Raw genomic sequence first — 14,127 nt, 5'->3', positions numbered from 1 at the left:
CACACACACACACACACACACACACACACACACACACACACACACACACACACACACACACACACACACACACACACACACACACAAACAATGAACACACACACACACAAACAATGAACACACACACACACCTCATTAGGTAGTGTTGTCCTTAGAAACCCTAACGCTGACTTAATCCTACTTCTGTCCTGTCAGCGGTCTCTGGAGCTCTCCACATTTATTCGACAATAAATCACCCCTCCAGTAGTCTAGTCAGACCTGACAGGGTCACCCCTCCAGTAGCCTAGTCAGACCTGACAGGGTCTCCCCTCCAGTAGTCTAGTCAGACCTGACAGGGTCACCCCTCCAGTAGTCTAGTCAGACCTGACAGGGTCACCCCTCCAGTAGTCTAGTCAGACCTGACAGGGTCACCCCTCCAGTAGTCTAGTCAGACCTGACAGGGTCACCCCTCCAGTAGCCTAGTCAGACCTGACAGGGTCTCCCCTCCAGTAGCCTAGTCAGACCTGACAGGGTCTCCCCTCCAGTAGCCTAGTCAGACCTGACAGGGTCTCCCCTCCAGTAGTCTAGTCAGACCTGACAGGGTCTCCCCTCCAGTAGTCTAGTCAGACCTGACAGGGTCTCCCCTCCAGTAGTCTAGTCAGACCTGACAGGGTCTCCCCTCCAGTAGTCTAGTCAGACCTGACAGGGTCTCCCCTCCAGTAGTCTAGTCAGACCTGACAGGGTCGCCCCTCCAGTAGCCTAGTCAGACCTGACAGGGTCTCCCCTCCAGTAGTCTAGTCAGACCTGACAGGGTCTCCCCTCCAGTAGTCTAGTCAGACCTGACAGGGTCTCCCCTCCAGTAGTCTAGTCAGACCTGACAGGGTCTCCCCTCCAGTAGTCTAGTCAGACCTGACAGGGTCTCCCCTCCAGTAGTCTAGTCAGACCTGACAGGGTCTCCCCTCCAGTAGTCTAGTCAGACTAGCCCTGGCCTGCAGTTGGCTCATTACCAGGAGGTCTATTTCAAGATAACAGGATAAAATCCTGCTGATGTAACAATAGAACTTTAATCCGTCTCCTCGCCCCGACCCGGGTTCGAACCAGGGACCTTCTGCACACATCAAAAGCCACAGCCCTTGCAGAGCAAGGGGAACCACTACTTCAGGTCTCAGAGCGAGTGACATCACCCGATTGAAACGCACCACCGCTAACTAGCTAGCCATTTCACATCGATGACGACAGTCCTCTAGATAGCTTTACAGTCACAGTGGATATGTCCTCCTCTAGATAGCTTTACAGTCACAGTGGCTGTGTCCTCCTCTAGATAGCTTTACAGTCACAGTGGCTGTGTCCTCCTCTAGATAGCTTTACAGTCACAGTGGCTGTGTCCTCCTCGAGATAGCTTTACAGTCACAGTGGCTGTGTCCTCCTCTAGATAGCTTTACAGTCACAGTGGCTGTGTCCTCCTCTAGATAGCTTTACAGTCACAGTGGCTGTGTCCTCCTCTAGATAGCTCTACAGTCACAGTGGCTGTGTCCTCCTCTAGATAGCTTTACAGTCACAGTGGCTGTGTCCTCCTCTAGATAGCTTTACAGTCACAGTGGCTGTGTCCTCCTCTAGAAAGCTTTACAGTCACAGTGGCTGTGTCCTCTAGATAGCTTTACAGTCACAGTGGCTGTGTCCTCCTCTAGATAGCTCTACAGTCACAGTGGCTGTGTCCTCCTCTAGATAGCTTTACAGTCACAGTGGCTGTGTCCTCCTCTAGATAGCTTTACAGTCACAGTGGCTGTGTCCTCCTCTAGATAGCTTTACAGTCACAGTGGCTGTGTCCTCCTCTAGATAGCTTTACAGTCACAGTGGCTGTGTCCTCCTCTAGATAGCTTTACAGTCACAGTGGCTGTGTCCTCCTCTAGATAGCTTTACAGTCACAGTGGCTGTGTCCTCCTCTAGATAGCTTTACAGTCACAGTGGCTGTGTCCTCCTCTAGATAGCTTTACAGTCACAGTGGCTGTGTCCTCCTCTAGATAGCTCTACAGTCACAGTGGCTGTGTCCTCCTCTAGATAGCTTTACAGTCACAGTGGCTGTGTCCTCCTCTAGATAGCTTTACAGTCACAGTGGCTGTGTCCTCCTCTAGAAAGCTTTACAGTCACAGTGGCTGTGTCCTCTAGATAGCTTTACAGTCACAGTGCAGGTAGCCTAGTGGTTAGAGTGTGGAGGCAGCAGGGTAGCCTATTGGTTAGAGTGTAGAGGCGGCAGGGTAGCCTAGTGGTTAGAGTGTAGAGGCGGCAGGTAGCCTAGTGGTTAGAGTGTAGAGGTGGCAGGGTAGCCTAGTGGTTAGAGTGTAGAGGCGGCAGGTAGCCTAGTGGTTAGAGTGTAGAGGAGGCAGGTAGCCTAGTGGTTAGAGTGTAGAGGTGGCAGGGTAGCCTAGTGGTTAGAGTGTAGAGGTGGCAGGGTAGCCTAGTGGTTAGAGTGTAGAGGCGGCAGGGTAGCCTAGTGGTTAGAGTGTAGAGGTGGCAGGGTAGCCTAGTGGTTAGAGTGTAGGGATGGCAGGTAGCCTAGTGGTTAGAGTGTAGAGGAGGCAGGTAGCCTAGTGGTTAGAGTGTAGAGGTGGCAGGTAGCCTAGTGGTTAGAGTGTAGAGGAGGCAGGTAGCCTAGTGGTTAGAGTGTAGAGGTGGCAGGGTAGCCTAGTGGTTAGAGTGTAGAGGTGGCAGGGTAGCCTAGTGGTTAGAGTGTAGAGGCGGCAGGGTAGCCTAGTGGTTAGAGTGTAGAGGTGGCAGGGTAGCCTAGTGGTTAGAGTGTAGAGGCGGCAGGGTAGCCTAGTGGTTAGAGTGTAGAGGCGGTAGGGTAGCCTAGTGGTTAGAGTGTAGAGGTGGCAGGGTAGCCTAGTGGTTAGAGTGTAGAGGCGGCAGGGTAGCCTAGTGGTTAGAGTGTAGAGGCGGCAGGGTAGCGTAGTGGTTAGAGTGTAGAGGTGGCAGGGTAGCCTAGTGGTTAGAGTGTAGAGGTGGCAGGGTAGCCTAGTGGTTAGAGTGTAGAGGCGGCAGGGTAGCCTAGTGGTTAGAGTGTAGAGGTGGCAGGGTAGCCTAGTGGTTAGAGTGTAGAGGTGGCAGGGTAGCCTAGTGGTTAGAGTGTAGAGGCGGCAGGGTAGCCTAGTGGTTAGAGTGTAGAGGCGGCAGGGTAGCCTAGTGGTTAGAGTGTAGAGGCGGCAGGGTAGCCTAGTGGTTAGAGTGTAGAGGAGGCAGGGTAGCCTAGTGGTTAGAGTGTAGAGGTGGCAGGGTAGCCTAGTGGTTAGAGTGTAGAGGTGGCAGGGTAGCCTAGTGGTTAGAGTGTAGAGGAGGCAGGGTAGCCTAGTGGTTAGAGTGTAGAGGAGGCAGGGTAGCCTAGTGGTTAGAGTGTAGAGGCGGCATGGTAGCCTAGTGGTTAGAGTGTAGAGGAGGCAGGGTAGCCTAGTGGTTAGAGTGTAGAGGTGGCAGGGTAGCCTAGTGGTTAGAGTGTAGAGGAGGTAGGGTAGCCTAGTGGTTAGAGTGTAGAGGAGGTAGGGTAGCCTAGTGGTTAGAGTGTAGAGGCGGCAGGGTAGCCTAGTGGTTAGAGTGTAGAGGCGGCAGGGTAGCCTAGTGGTTAGAGTGTAGAGGCGGCAGGGTAGCCTAGTGGTTAGAGTGTAGAGGCGGCAGGGTAGCCTAGTGGTTAGAGTGTAGAGGTGGCAGGGTAGCCTAGTGGTTAGAGTGTAGAGGAGGTAGGGTAGCCTAGTGGTTAGAGTGTAGAGGAGGTAGGGTAGCCTAGTGGTTAGAGTGTAGAGGCGGCAGGGTAGCCTAGTGGTTAGAGTGTAGAGGCGGCAGGGTAGCCTAGTGGTTAGAGTGTAGAGGCGGCAGGGTAGCCTAGTGGTTAGAGTGTAGAGGAGGCATGTAGCCTAGTGGTTAGAGTGTAGAGGAGGCATGTAGCCTAGTGGTTAGAGTGTAGAGGTGGCAGGGTAGCCTATTGGTTAGAGTGTAGAGGTGGCAGGGTAGCCTAGTGGTTAGAGGTTAGAGTGTAGAGGCGGCAGGGTAGCCTAGTGGTTAGAGTGTAGAGGTGGCAGGGTAGCCTAGTGGTTAGAGTGTAGAGGTGGCAGGGTAGCCTATTGGTTAGAGTGTAGAGGTGGCAGGGTAGCCTAGTGGTTAGAGGTTAGAGTGTAGAGGCGGCAGGGTAGCCTAGTGGTTAGAGTGTAGAGGTGGCAGGGTAGCCTAGTGGTTAGAGTGTAGAGGTGGCAGGGTAGCCTAGTGGTTAGAGGTTAGAGTGTAGAGGCGGCAGGGTAGCCTAGTGGTTAGAGTGTAGAGGTGGCAGGGTAGCCTAGTGGTTAGAGTGTAGAGGTGGCAGGGTAGCCTAGTGGTTAGAGTGTAGAGGCGGCAGGGTAGCCTAGTGGTTAGAGTGTAGGGGCGGCAGGGTAGCGTAGTGGTTAGAGTGTAGAGGTGGCAGGGTAGCCTAGTGGTTAGAGTGTAGAGGTGGCAGGGTAGCCTAGTGGTTAGAGTGTAGAGGCGGCAGGGTAGCCTAGTGGTTAGAGTGTAGGGGCGGCAGGGTAGCGTAGTGGTTAGAGTGTAGGGGCGGCAGGGTAGCCTAGTGGTTAGAGTGTAGAGGTGGCAGGGTAGCCTAGTGGTTAGAGTGTAGAGGCGGCAGGGTAGCCTAGTGGTTAGAGTGTAGAGGCGGCAGGGTAGCCTAGTGGTTAGAGTGTAGAGGCGGCAGGGTAGCCTAGTGGTTAGAGTGTAGAGGTGGCAGGGTAGCCTAGTGGTTAGAGTGTAGAGGAGGCATGTAGCCTAGTGGTTAGAGTGTAGAGGTGGCAGGGTAGCCTATTGGTTAGAGTGTAGAGGTGGCAGGGTAGCCTAGTGGTTAGAGTGTAGAGGTGGCAGGGTAGCCTAGTGGTTAGAGATTAGAGTGTAGAGGCGGCAGGGTAGCCTAGTGGTTAGAGTGTAGAGGTGGCAGGGTAGCCTAGTGGTTAGAGTGTAGAGGTGGCAGGGTAGCCTAGTGGTTAGAGTGTAGAGGCGGCAGGGTAGCCTAGTGGTTAGAGTGTAGGGGCGGCAGGGTAGCGTAGTGGTTAGAGTGTAGAGGTGGCAGGGTAGCCTAGTGGTTAGAGTGTGGAGGTGGCAGGGTAGCCTAGTGGTTAGAGTGTAGAGGTGGCAGGGTAGCCTAGTGGTTAGAGTGTAGAGGCGGCAGGGTAGCCTAGTGGTTAGAGTGTAGGGGCGGCAGGGTAGCGTAGTGGTTAGAGTGTAGAGGTGGCAGGGTAGCCTAGTGGTTAGAGTGTAGAGGTGGCAGGGTAGCCTAGTGGTTAGAGTGTAGAGGCGGCAGGGTAGCCTAGTGGTTAGAGTGTAGGGGCGGCAGGGTAGCGTAGTGGTTAGAGTGTAGGGGCGGCAGGGTAGCCTAGTGGTTAGAGTGTAGAGGTGGCAGGGTAGCCTAGTGGTTAGAGTGTAGAGGTGGCAGGGTAGCCTAGTGGTTAGAGTGTAGAGGTGGCAGGGTAGCCTAGTGGTTAGAGTGTAGAGGAGGCATGTAGCCTAGTGGTTAGAGTGTAGAGGAGGCATGTAGCCTAGTGGTTAGAGTGTAGAGGCGGCAGGGTAGCCTAGTGGTTAGAGTGTAGAGGTGGCAGGGTAGCCTAGTGGTTAGAGTGTAGAGGCGGCAGGGTAGCCTAGTGGTTAGAGTGTAGAGGCGGCAGGGTAGCCTAGTGGTTAGAGTGTAGAGGTGGCAGGGTAGCCTAGTGGTTAGAGTGTAGAGGCGGCAGGGTAGCCTAGTGGTTAGAGTGTAGGGGCGGCAGGGTAGCCTAGTGGTTAGAGTGTAGAGGAGGCATGTAGCCTAGTGGTTAGAGTGTAGAGGTGGCAGGGTAGCCTAGTGGTTAGAGTGTAGAGGAGGCAGGGTAGCCTAGTGGTTAGAGTGTAGAAAGCTATGCTTTCAGACACGGTAGCAACCTGCCACATCACAATGACCATAGTGGTTTGACAGCACAAACAGATCTGGGACCAGGCTAGTCTTATTGACACCATTGACCATCGGAGTTGGCTAGACAGCACAAACAGATCTGGGACCGGGCTAGTCTTATTGACACCATTGACCATAGGAGTTGGCTAGATAGCACAAACAGATCTGGGACCAGGCTAGTCTTATTGACACCATTGACCATAGGAGTTGGCTAGACAGCACAAACAGATCTGGGACCAGGCTAGTCTTATTGACACCATTGACCATCGGAGTTGGTTAGACAGCACAAACAGATCTGGGACCAGGCTAGTCTTATTGACACCATTGACCATAGGAGTTGGTTAGACAGCACAAACAGATCTGGGACCAGGCTATGCTTTGAGCTAAAGGTAAAGAAACGTACTTCCTTCTTCGGTTGGTTTCCAGGGAGAAGCAGCGAGCTCGGGCCCTGCATGACTTCTGTTCCTCCACCAGAACATGCCGGTCATCTTCAAACACCCCGTCAGCTCCTATCCTGCTGGTTTTGACATCAGGCCCGGTTAAGGTGTTTATGCCGATTGTGTCATTAGTAGGTACAATTCATACAATAGAACAAAGATATACATGCCCACTTTCATATGTAAAAAATTAACGACCCTACTTTTTGGCAGGCAACAACTGCAGCACCTACTACAACTCTTCTGTTAAGCCTAGCTTCAGCCTAAACTCAATGGGCCTAGTTGCAGAATATACATGTCAAAGTAGAATGTTTATAGTCAGAACCATGTGAATGAATTCCAACCCAATTAGGCCTATTTAGATAGAGTACAAATAATAACACAACACAGTATCAATCTACTGAATGAAAGAATGAATGCCATTTCATTTTTCATGTCAAACTGCTAGTTGGCAAAACCCCCATCCCTTATGGGATTAATTGACACATAAACAAACATTACAATAATTCACTGTGATAATAATTATTCCGGTGTTCTGCCTGTCTGCCAGTCAGTCAGTCAGTCAGTCAGTCAGTCAGTCAGTCAGTCAGTCAGTCAGTCTGTCTGTCTGTCTGTCTGTCTGTCTGTCTGTCTGTCTGCCTGCCTGCCTGCCTGCCTGCCTGCCTGCCAGTCTGCCTGCCTGCCTGCCAGTCTGCCTGCCTGCCAGTCTGTCTGCCTGCCTGCCTGCCTGCCAGTCTGTCTGTCTGTCTGTCTGTCTGTCTGTCTGTCTGTCTGTCTGTCTGTCTGTCTGTCTGTCTGTCTGTCTGTCTGTCTGTCTGTCTGTCTGTCTGTCTGTCTGTCTGTCTGTCTGTCTGTCTGTCTGCCTGCCAGTCTGTCTGTCTGCCTGCCTGCCTGCCAGTCTGTCTGCCTGCCAGTCTGTCTGTCTGCCTGCCAGTCTGTCTGCCTGCCAGTCTGTCTGCCTGTCTGTCTGCCTGCCAGTCTGTCTGTCTGCCAGTCTGTCTGGCAGGCAAAAATATAAACATTAGGACCTAAACTAGCCATCTATAGCTGGATAATTCTCTATAGGTAATAGACACAAAACAGACTACTACCTAAGGTTATGTTTCCCACTGAGCCAACGTTAGCCAGGCTATATTAGCAATGCCAATGTAGTGCAAGGATACGAGTAGAAGAAGTTGTCCTTCAGAGCTTTCATTCTAGGAAACAGCTGACGGGCTCGACAGGGTTACCAATACCACCCACAGTCTTCATTCGACCCAGTTCAGGATTAGACCCAGGACAAAAAAACTAAACCCAGACAGAAATGCTAGATAGAAAACGGGCAGTGACCCAGCTAACGAAACGTTAAACACTCACTGCTTTCCCGTTCATTTCGTCGCATGTAATATCACATCGTCAATGGCAACCATTGCCACACACCACGGGGGAAAAAGGATCCAAAGCTAAACTTTATTAATAAGCAAGTAAAAAAACAAAACAAGTTAGCGTTTTCTAGCTAAATCCATTTCTACAGTTGTCTGTGTACAACAGACACACGCCATGTTGGCAACCCGAGGACGCGCTTCCTTGACAACGGAGAATAATATAAAAGGTTGTAGTTTCTGCACAGTACCGGAACTGGCCAGCAGGTGGCCCCTCTTCAACACCTTTCAGATGTGGTCAGGCTACCTGCTGCACATTTACTGTGCAGCCTCCAGGAGTCCAGTCTAAACCTGATATTCCAATGAACATGATACACGATATGTTTGAACCCATATAATGGTTGATCCAACCTAGCCTGTGGACCTAATCAACTAAACGGCACCTAAAGTTTTTGTGTACATAATAGTCAAATGCATATTGCTATTGAAAGCAGTTTGCTAATACTAAAGTTGGTTTTTTTATTGCCATCCTCCCATCAGCTAGAATGGAGCTGGCGTGTATAGCAGCCATTTTATGGGCTCCTGATCAGTCATTCTACTTTGTGTGTTTTTTTTTGTTGCTCTGATCTTAAAGCTGCAATATGTCACTTTATGGGCGACCTGACCAAATTCACATAGACATGTGAGATGTAGATCTGTCATTCTCATTGAAAGCCAGTCTAAGAAGCTGTAGATCTGTTCTATGTGTTATAGATCTATCATTCTCATTGAACGCCAGTCTAAGAAGCTGTAGATCTGTTCTATGTGTTATAGATCTATCATTCTCATTGAACGCCAGTCTAAGATGCTGTAGATCTGTTCTATGTGTTATAGATCTGTCATTCTCATTGAAAGCCAGTCTAAGAAGCTGTAGATCTGTTCTATGTGTTATAGATCTGTCATTCTCATTGAAAGCCAGTCTAAGAAGCTGTAGATCTGTTCTATGTGTTATAGATCTATAATTCTCATTGAAAGCCAGTCTAAGAAGCTGTAGATCTGTTCTATGTGTTATAGATCTATAATTCTCATTGAAAGCCAGTCTAAGAAGCTGTAGATCTGTTCTATGTGTTATAGATCTATCATTCTCATTGAACGCCAGTCTAAGAAGCTGTAGATCTGTTCTATGTGTTATGGAGAGAGGGGTAGATGTGTTTGTGGGTGGGGAGAGGGGGGTGTAGGTCAGGCTGGGGGTGGAAGGGGAGAGAGGGGTAGATGTGTTTGTGGGGGGATCGGGGGATCGGGGTGTAGGTCAGGCCAGGGGTGGAAGAGGAGAGAGGGGTAGATGTGTTTGTGGGTGGGGGGAGGGGGGGGGGGTGTAGGTCAGGCTGGGGGTGGAAGGGGAGAGAGGGGTAGATGTGTTTGTGGGTGGGGGGAGGAGAGGGGGGGTGTAGGTCAGGCTGGGGGTGGAAGGGGAGAGAGGGGTAGATGTGTTTGTGGGTGGGTGGGGGGGGGGTGTAGGTCAGGCCAGGGGTGGAAGGGGAGAGAGGGGTAGATGTGTTTGTGGGTGGGGGTGGGGGGGGGGGGGTGTAGGTCAGGCCAGGGGTGGAAGGGGAGAGAGGGGTAGATGTGTTTGTGGGTGGGGGTGGGGGGGGGGGGGGTGTAGGTCAGGCCAGGGGTGGAAGGGGAGAGAGGGGTAGATGTGTTTGTGGGTGGGGGGGGTGTAGGTCAGGTCAGGGGTGGTAGGGGAGAGAGGGGTAGATGTGTTTGTGGGTGGGGGGAGGGGGTGTAGGTCAGGCCAGGGGGGGAAGGGGAGAGAGGGGTAGATGTGTTTATGGGTGGGGGGAGGGGGGAGGGGGGTGGAGGGAGGGGGGTGTAGGTCAGGTCAGGGGTGGTAGGGGAGAGAGGGGTAGATGTGTTTGTGGGTGGGGGGAGGGGGGTGTAGGTCAGGCCAGGGGTGGAAGGGGAAAGAGGGGTAGATGTGTTTGTGGGTGGGGGGGGTGTAGGTCAGGCCGGGGGTGGAAAGGGAGAGAGGGGTAGATGTGTTTGTGGGGGAGGCTGGAGAGAGAGGTGTAGATGTGTTTGTGGGGGAGGCTGGAGAGAGAGCATTTATGCATCCCACATCTGTTGCTATGGGGTAATGATGTTATGGGATGTATTGGATGTATCCTACATCTGTTGCTATGGGGTAATGATGTTAGGGACAGTAAAGAATGTATTCTACATCTGTTGCTATGGGGTAATGATGTTAGGGACAGTATAGAATGTATTCCAAATCTGTTGCTATGGGGTAATGATGTTATGGGATGTATTGGATGTATCCTACATCTGTTGCTATGGGGTAATGATGTTAGGGACAGTATAGAATGTATTCTACATCTGTTGCTATGGAGTAATGATGTTAGGTATAGAATGTATTCTACATCTGTTGCTATGGGGTAATGATGTTAGTGACAGTATAGAATGTATTCTACATCTGTTGCTATGGGGTAATGATGTTAGGGACAGTATAGAATGTATTCTACATCTGTTGCTATGGAGTAATGATGTTAGGTATAGAATGTATTCTACATCTGTTGCTATGGGGTAATGATGTTAGTGACAGTATAGAATGTATTCTACATCTGTTGCTATGGAGTAATGATGTTAAGTACAGGATGAATCACAATAATTGTTTGCCAAAATAATAATTGCTTGACAAAAATGTAGATGTCATCCTGCCAGTCCTGGTTATACAATCCTTTTGAGGAAGTGCCTAGTTTATTACGCATATTATTAGTCAATTGTGGAAATTAATTAAATTAAAATGTTAATAAAATGTTTTCATGTATACAGTACCAGTCAAAAGTTTGGACACAACCTACTCATTGAAGGGTTTTTCTTGATTTGGACTATTTTCTACATTGCTGATGTCACACTGGACTAGGTAGGTGAAGGAGTCAGACGCAGAGTTCCACTGGACTAGGTGGGTGAAGGAGTCAGACGCAGAGTTCCACTGGACTAGGTGGGTGAAGGAGTCAGACGCAGAGTTCCACTGGACTAGGTGGGTGAAGGAGTCAGACGCAGAGTTCCACTGGACTAGGTGGGTGAAGGAGTCAGACGCAGAGTTCCACTGGACTAGGTAGGTGAAGGAGTCAGACGCAGAGTTCCACTGGACTAGGTAGGTGAAGGAATCAGACGCAGAGAGTTCCACTGGACTAGGTGGGTGAAGGAGTCAGACGCAGAGAGTTCCACTGGACTAGGTAGGTGAAGGAGTCAGACGCAGAGTTCCACTGGACTAGGTAGGTGAAGGAATCAGACGCAGAGAGTTCCACTGGACTAGGTGGGTGAAGGAGTCAGACGCAGAGTTCCACTGGACTAGGTGGGTGAAGGAGTCAGACGCAGAGTTCCACTGGACTAGGTGGGTGAACGAATCAGACGCAGAGTTCCACTGGACTAGGTGGGTGAAGGAGTCAGACGCAGAGTTCCACTGGACTAGGTAGGTGAAGGAATCAGACGCAGAGAGTTCCACTGGACTAGGTGGGTGAAGGAGTCAGACGCAGAGTTCCACTGGACTAGGTGGGTGAAGGAGTCAGACGCAGAGTTCCACTGGACTAGGTAGGTGAAGGAATCAGACGCAGAGAGTTCCACTGGACTAGGTGGGTGAAGGAGTCAGACGCAGAGTTCCACTGGACTAGGTGGGTGAAGGAGTCAGACGCAGAGTTCCACTGGACTAGGTGGGTGAACGAATCAGACGCAGAGTTCCACTGGACTAGGTGGGTGAAGGAGTCAGACGCAGAGTTCCACTGGACTAGGTAGGTGAAGGAATCAGACGCAGAGAGTTCCACTGGACTAGGTGGGTGAAGGAGTCAGACGCAGAGTTCCACTGGACTAGGTGGGTGAAGGAGTCAGACGCAGAGTTCCACTGGACTAGGTGGGTGAACGAATCAGACGCAGAGTTCCACTGGACTAGGTAGGTGAAGGAATCAGACGCAGAGAGTTCCACTGGACTAGGTGGGTGAAGGAATCAGACGCAGAGTTCCACTGGACTAGGTAGGTGAAGGAATCAGACGCAGAGAGTTCCACTGGACTAGGTGGGTGAAGGAATCAGACGCAGAGTTCCACTGGACTAGGTAGGTGAAGGAATCAGACGCAGAGAGTTCCACTGGACTAGGTGGGTGAAGGAATCAGACGCAGAGAGTTCCACTGGACTAGGTGGGTGAAGGAATCAGACGCAGAGAGTTCCACTGGACTAGGTGGGTGAAGGAGTCAGACGCAGAGAGTTCCACTGGACTAGGTGGGTGAAGGAATCAGACGCAGAAAGTTCCACTGGACTAGGTGGGTGAAGGAATCAGACGCAGAGAGTTCCACTAGACTAGGTGGGTGAAGGAGTCAGACGCAGAGAGTTCCACTGGACTAGGTGGGTGAAGGAATCAGACGCAGAGAGTTCCACTGGACTAGGTGGGTGAAGGAATCAGACGCAGAGAGTTCCACTGGACTAGGTGGGTGAAGGAATCAGACACAGAGAGTTCCACTGGACTAGGTGGGTGAAGGAATCAGACGCAGAGTTCCACTGGACTAGGTGGGTGAAGGAATCAGACGCAGAGAGTTCCACTGGACTAGGTGGGTGAAGGAATCAGACGCAGAGAGTTCCACTGGACTAGGTGGGTGAAGGAATCAGACACAGAGAGTTCCACTGGACTAGGTGGGTGAAGGAATCAGACGCAGAGTTCCACTGGACTAGGTGGGTGAAGGAATCAGACGCAGAGAGTTCCACTGGACTAGGTGGGTGAAGGAATCAGACACAGAGAGTTCCACTGGACTAGGTGGGTGAAGGAATCAGACGCAGAGAGTTCCACTGGACTAGGTGGGTGAAGGAATCAGACGCAGAGAGTTCCACTGGACTAGGTGGATGAAGGAATAAGACGCAGAGAGTTCCACTGGGGAAAAGTGCTCTTTACTTCAGCACACAAAATGATAAGCCCAACAGTACAGGGCGCGGACAACAACATGACAACCCAAAAACACAGGGTGCCAAGTTCAGAAAATAAATCCACCTCTACCTAAAACACACACACGTAACATAAAGACAATCCTGCACAAAACAAGGGCGGGTCTACCTACTAAAAATAGGGAAGCTCATTAAACCGAACAACAAAAACACAGGTGAAGCTAATAAGACAAAACTAACAGACAAACGAAAAAGGGATCGGTGGCGGCTAGTAGGACGGTGACGACGACCGCCGAGCACCGCCCGAACAGGCAGGGGAGCCAACTTCGGCGGAAGTCGTGACAGTAGAATAATAGTGAAGACATCAAAACTCTGAAATAACACATAGTGAATCATGTAAACTCAGCAACAAAAGAAACGTCCCTTTTTCAGAACCCTGTCTTTCAAAGATAATTCGTAAAAATCCAAATAATATCACAGATCTTCATTGTAAAATGTTTAAACACTGTTTCCCATGCTTGTTCAATGAACCATAAACAATTAATGAACATGCACCTGTGGAATGGTCAATAAGACACTAACAGCTTACAGACGGTAGGCAATTAAGGTCACAGTTATGAAAACTTAGGACACTAAAAAGGCCTTTCTACTGACTCTGAAAAACACCAAAAGAAAGATGCCCATGGTCCCTGCTCATCTGCGTGAACGTGCCTTAGGCATGCTGCAAGGAGGCATGAGGACTGTAGATGTGTCCAGGGCAATAAATTACAATGTCTGTACTGTGAGACGTCTAAGATGGCGCTACAGGGAGACAGGACGGACAGCTGATCGTCCTCGCAGTGGCAGACCACATGTAACAACACAGGATCGGTACATCCGAACATCACACCTGCGGGACAGGTACAGGATGGCAACAACAACTGCCCAAGTTACACCAGGAATGCACAATCCCTGCATCAGTGCTCAGACTGTCCGTAATAGGCCGTAATAGTGCTTGTAGGCCTGTTGCAACGCAGGTCCTCACCAGACATCACCGGCAACAACGAACAGCCCGGATCTCAATCCCATTGAGCACGTCTGGGACCTGTTGGATTGGAGGGTGAGGGCTAGGGCCATTTCCCCCAGAAATGTCCGGGAACTTGCAGGTGTCTTGGTGGAATATATCCTTCCTGTTTGGCCCTGTCCGGGGGTGTCCTCGGATGGGGCCACAGTGTCTCCTGACCCCTCCTGTCTCAGCCTCCAGTATTTATGCTGCAGTAGTTTATGTGTAGGGGGGCTAGGGTCAGTTTGTTATATCTGGAGTACTTCTCCTGTCCTATTCGGTGTCCTGTGCGAATTTAAGTGTGCTCTCTCTAATTCTCTCTTTCTCTCTTTCTTTCTCTCTCTCGGAGGACCTGAGCCCTAGGACCATGCCTCAGGACTACCTGACATGGTGACTCCTTGCTGTCCCCAGTCCACCTGGCTGTGCTGCTGCTCCAGTTTCAACTGTTCTGCCTTATTATTATACGACCATGC

General features: G+C 50.7%; 1 protein-coding gene across 1 annotated transcript in view; it reads right to left on the bottom strand.

Moving 5' to 3' along the window:
• The window catches only part of cep126 (centrosomal protein 126), a 47,959-nt gene extending 40,081 nt beyond the window's left edge, over positions 1-7,878 (bottom strand). The window contains exons 1-2 of the mRNA XM_031791307.1: positions 7,509-7,878; positions 6,312-6,425 (exon numbers count right to left, since the gene is read on the bottom strand). Coding sequence (XP_031647167.1) covers positions 6,312-6,425; positions 7,509-7,540 — 146 coding nt within the window. The 5' untranslated portion in view covers positions 7,541-7,878. The remainder of the gene's footprint in view (positions 1-6,311; positions 6,426-7,508) is intronic.
• Between the last annotated feature and the right edge of the window lie 6,249 nt (positions 7,879-14,127).

Source organism: Oncorhynchus kisutch, linkage group LG15, assembly GCF_002021735.2.
Source record: "Oncorhynchus kisutch isolate 150728-3 linkage group LG15, Okis_V2, whole genome shotgun sequence".
NCBI lineage: Eukaryota > Metazoa > Chordata > Actinopteri > Salmoniformes > Salmonidae > Oncorhynchus > Oncorhynchus kisutch.
This window is presented reverse-complemented; position numbering and strand designations above follow the sequence as displayed.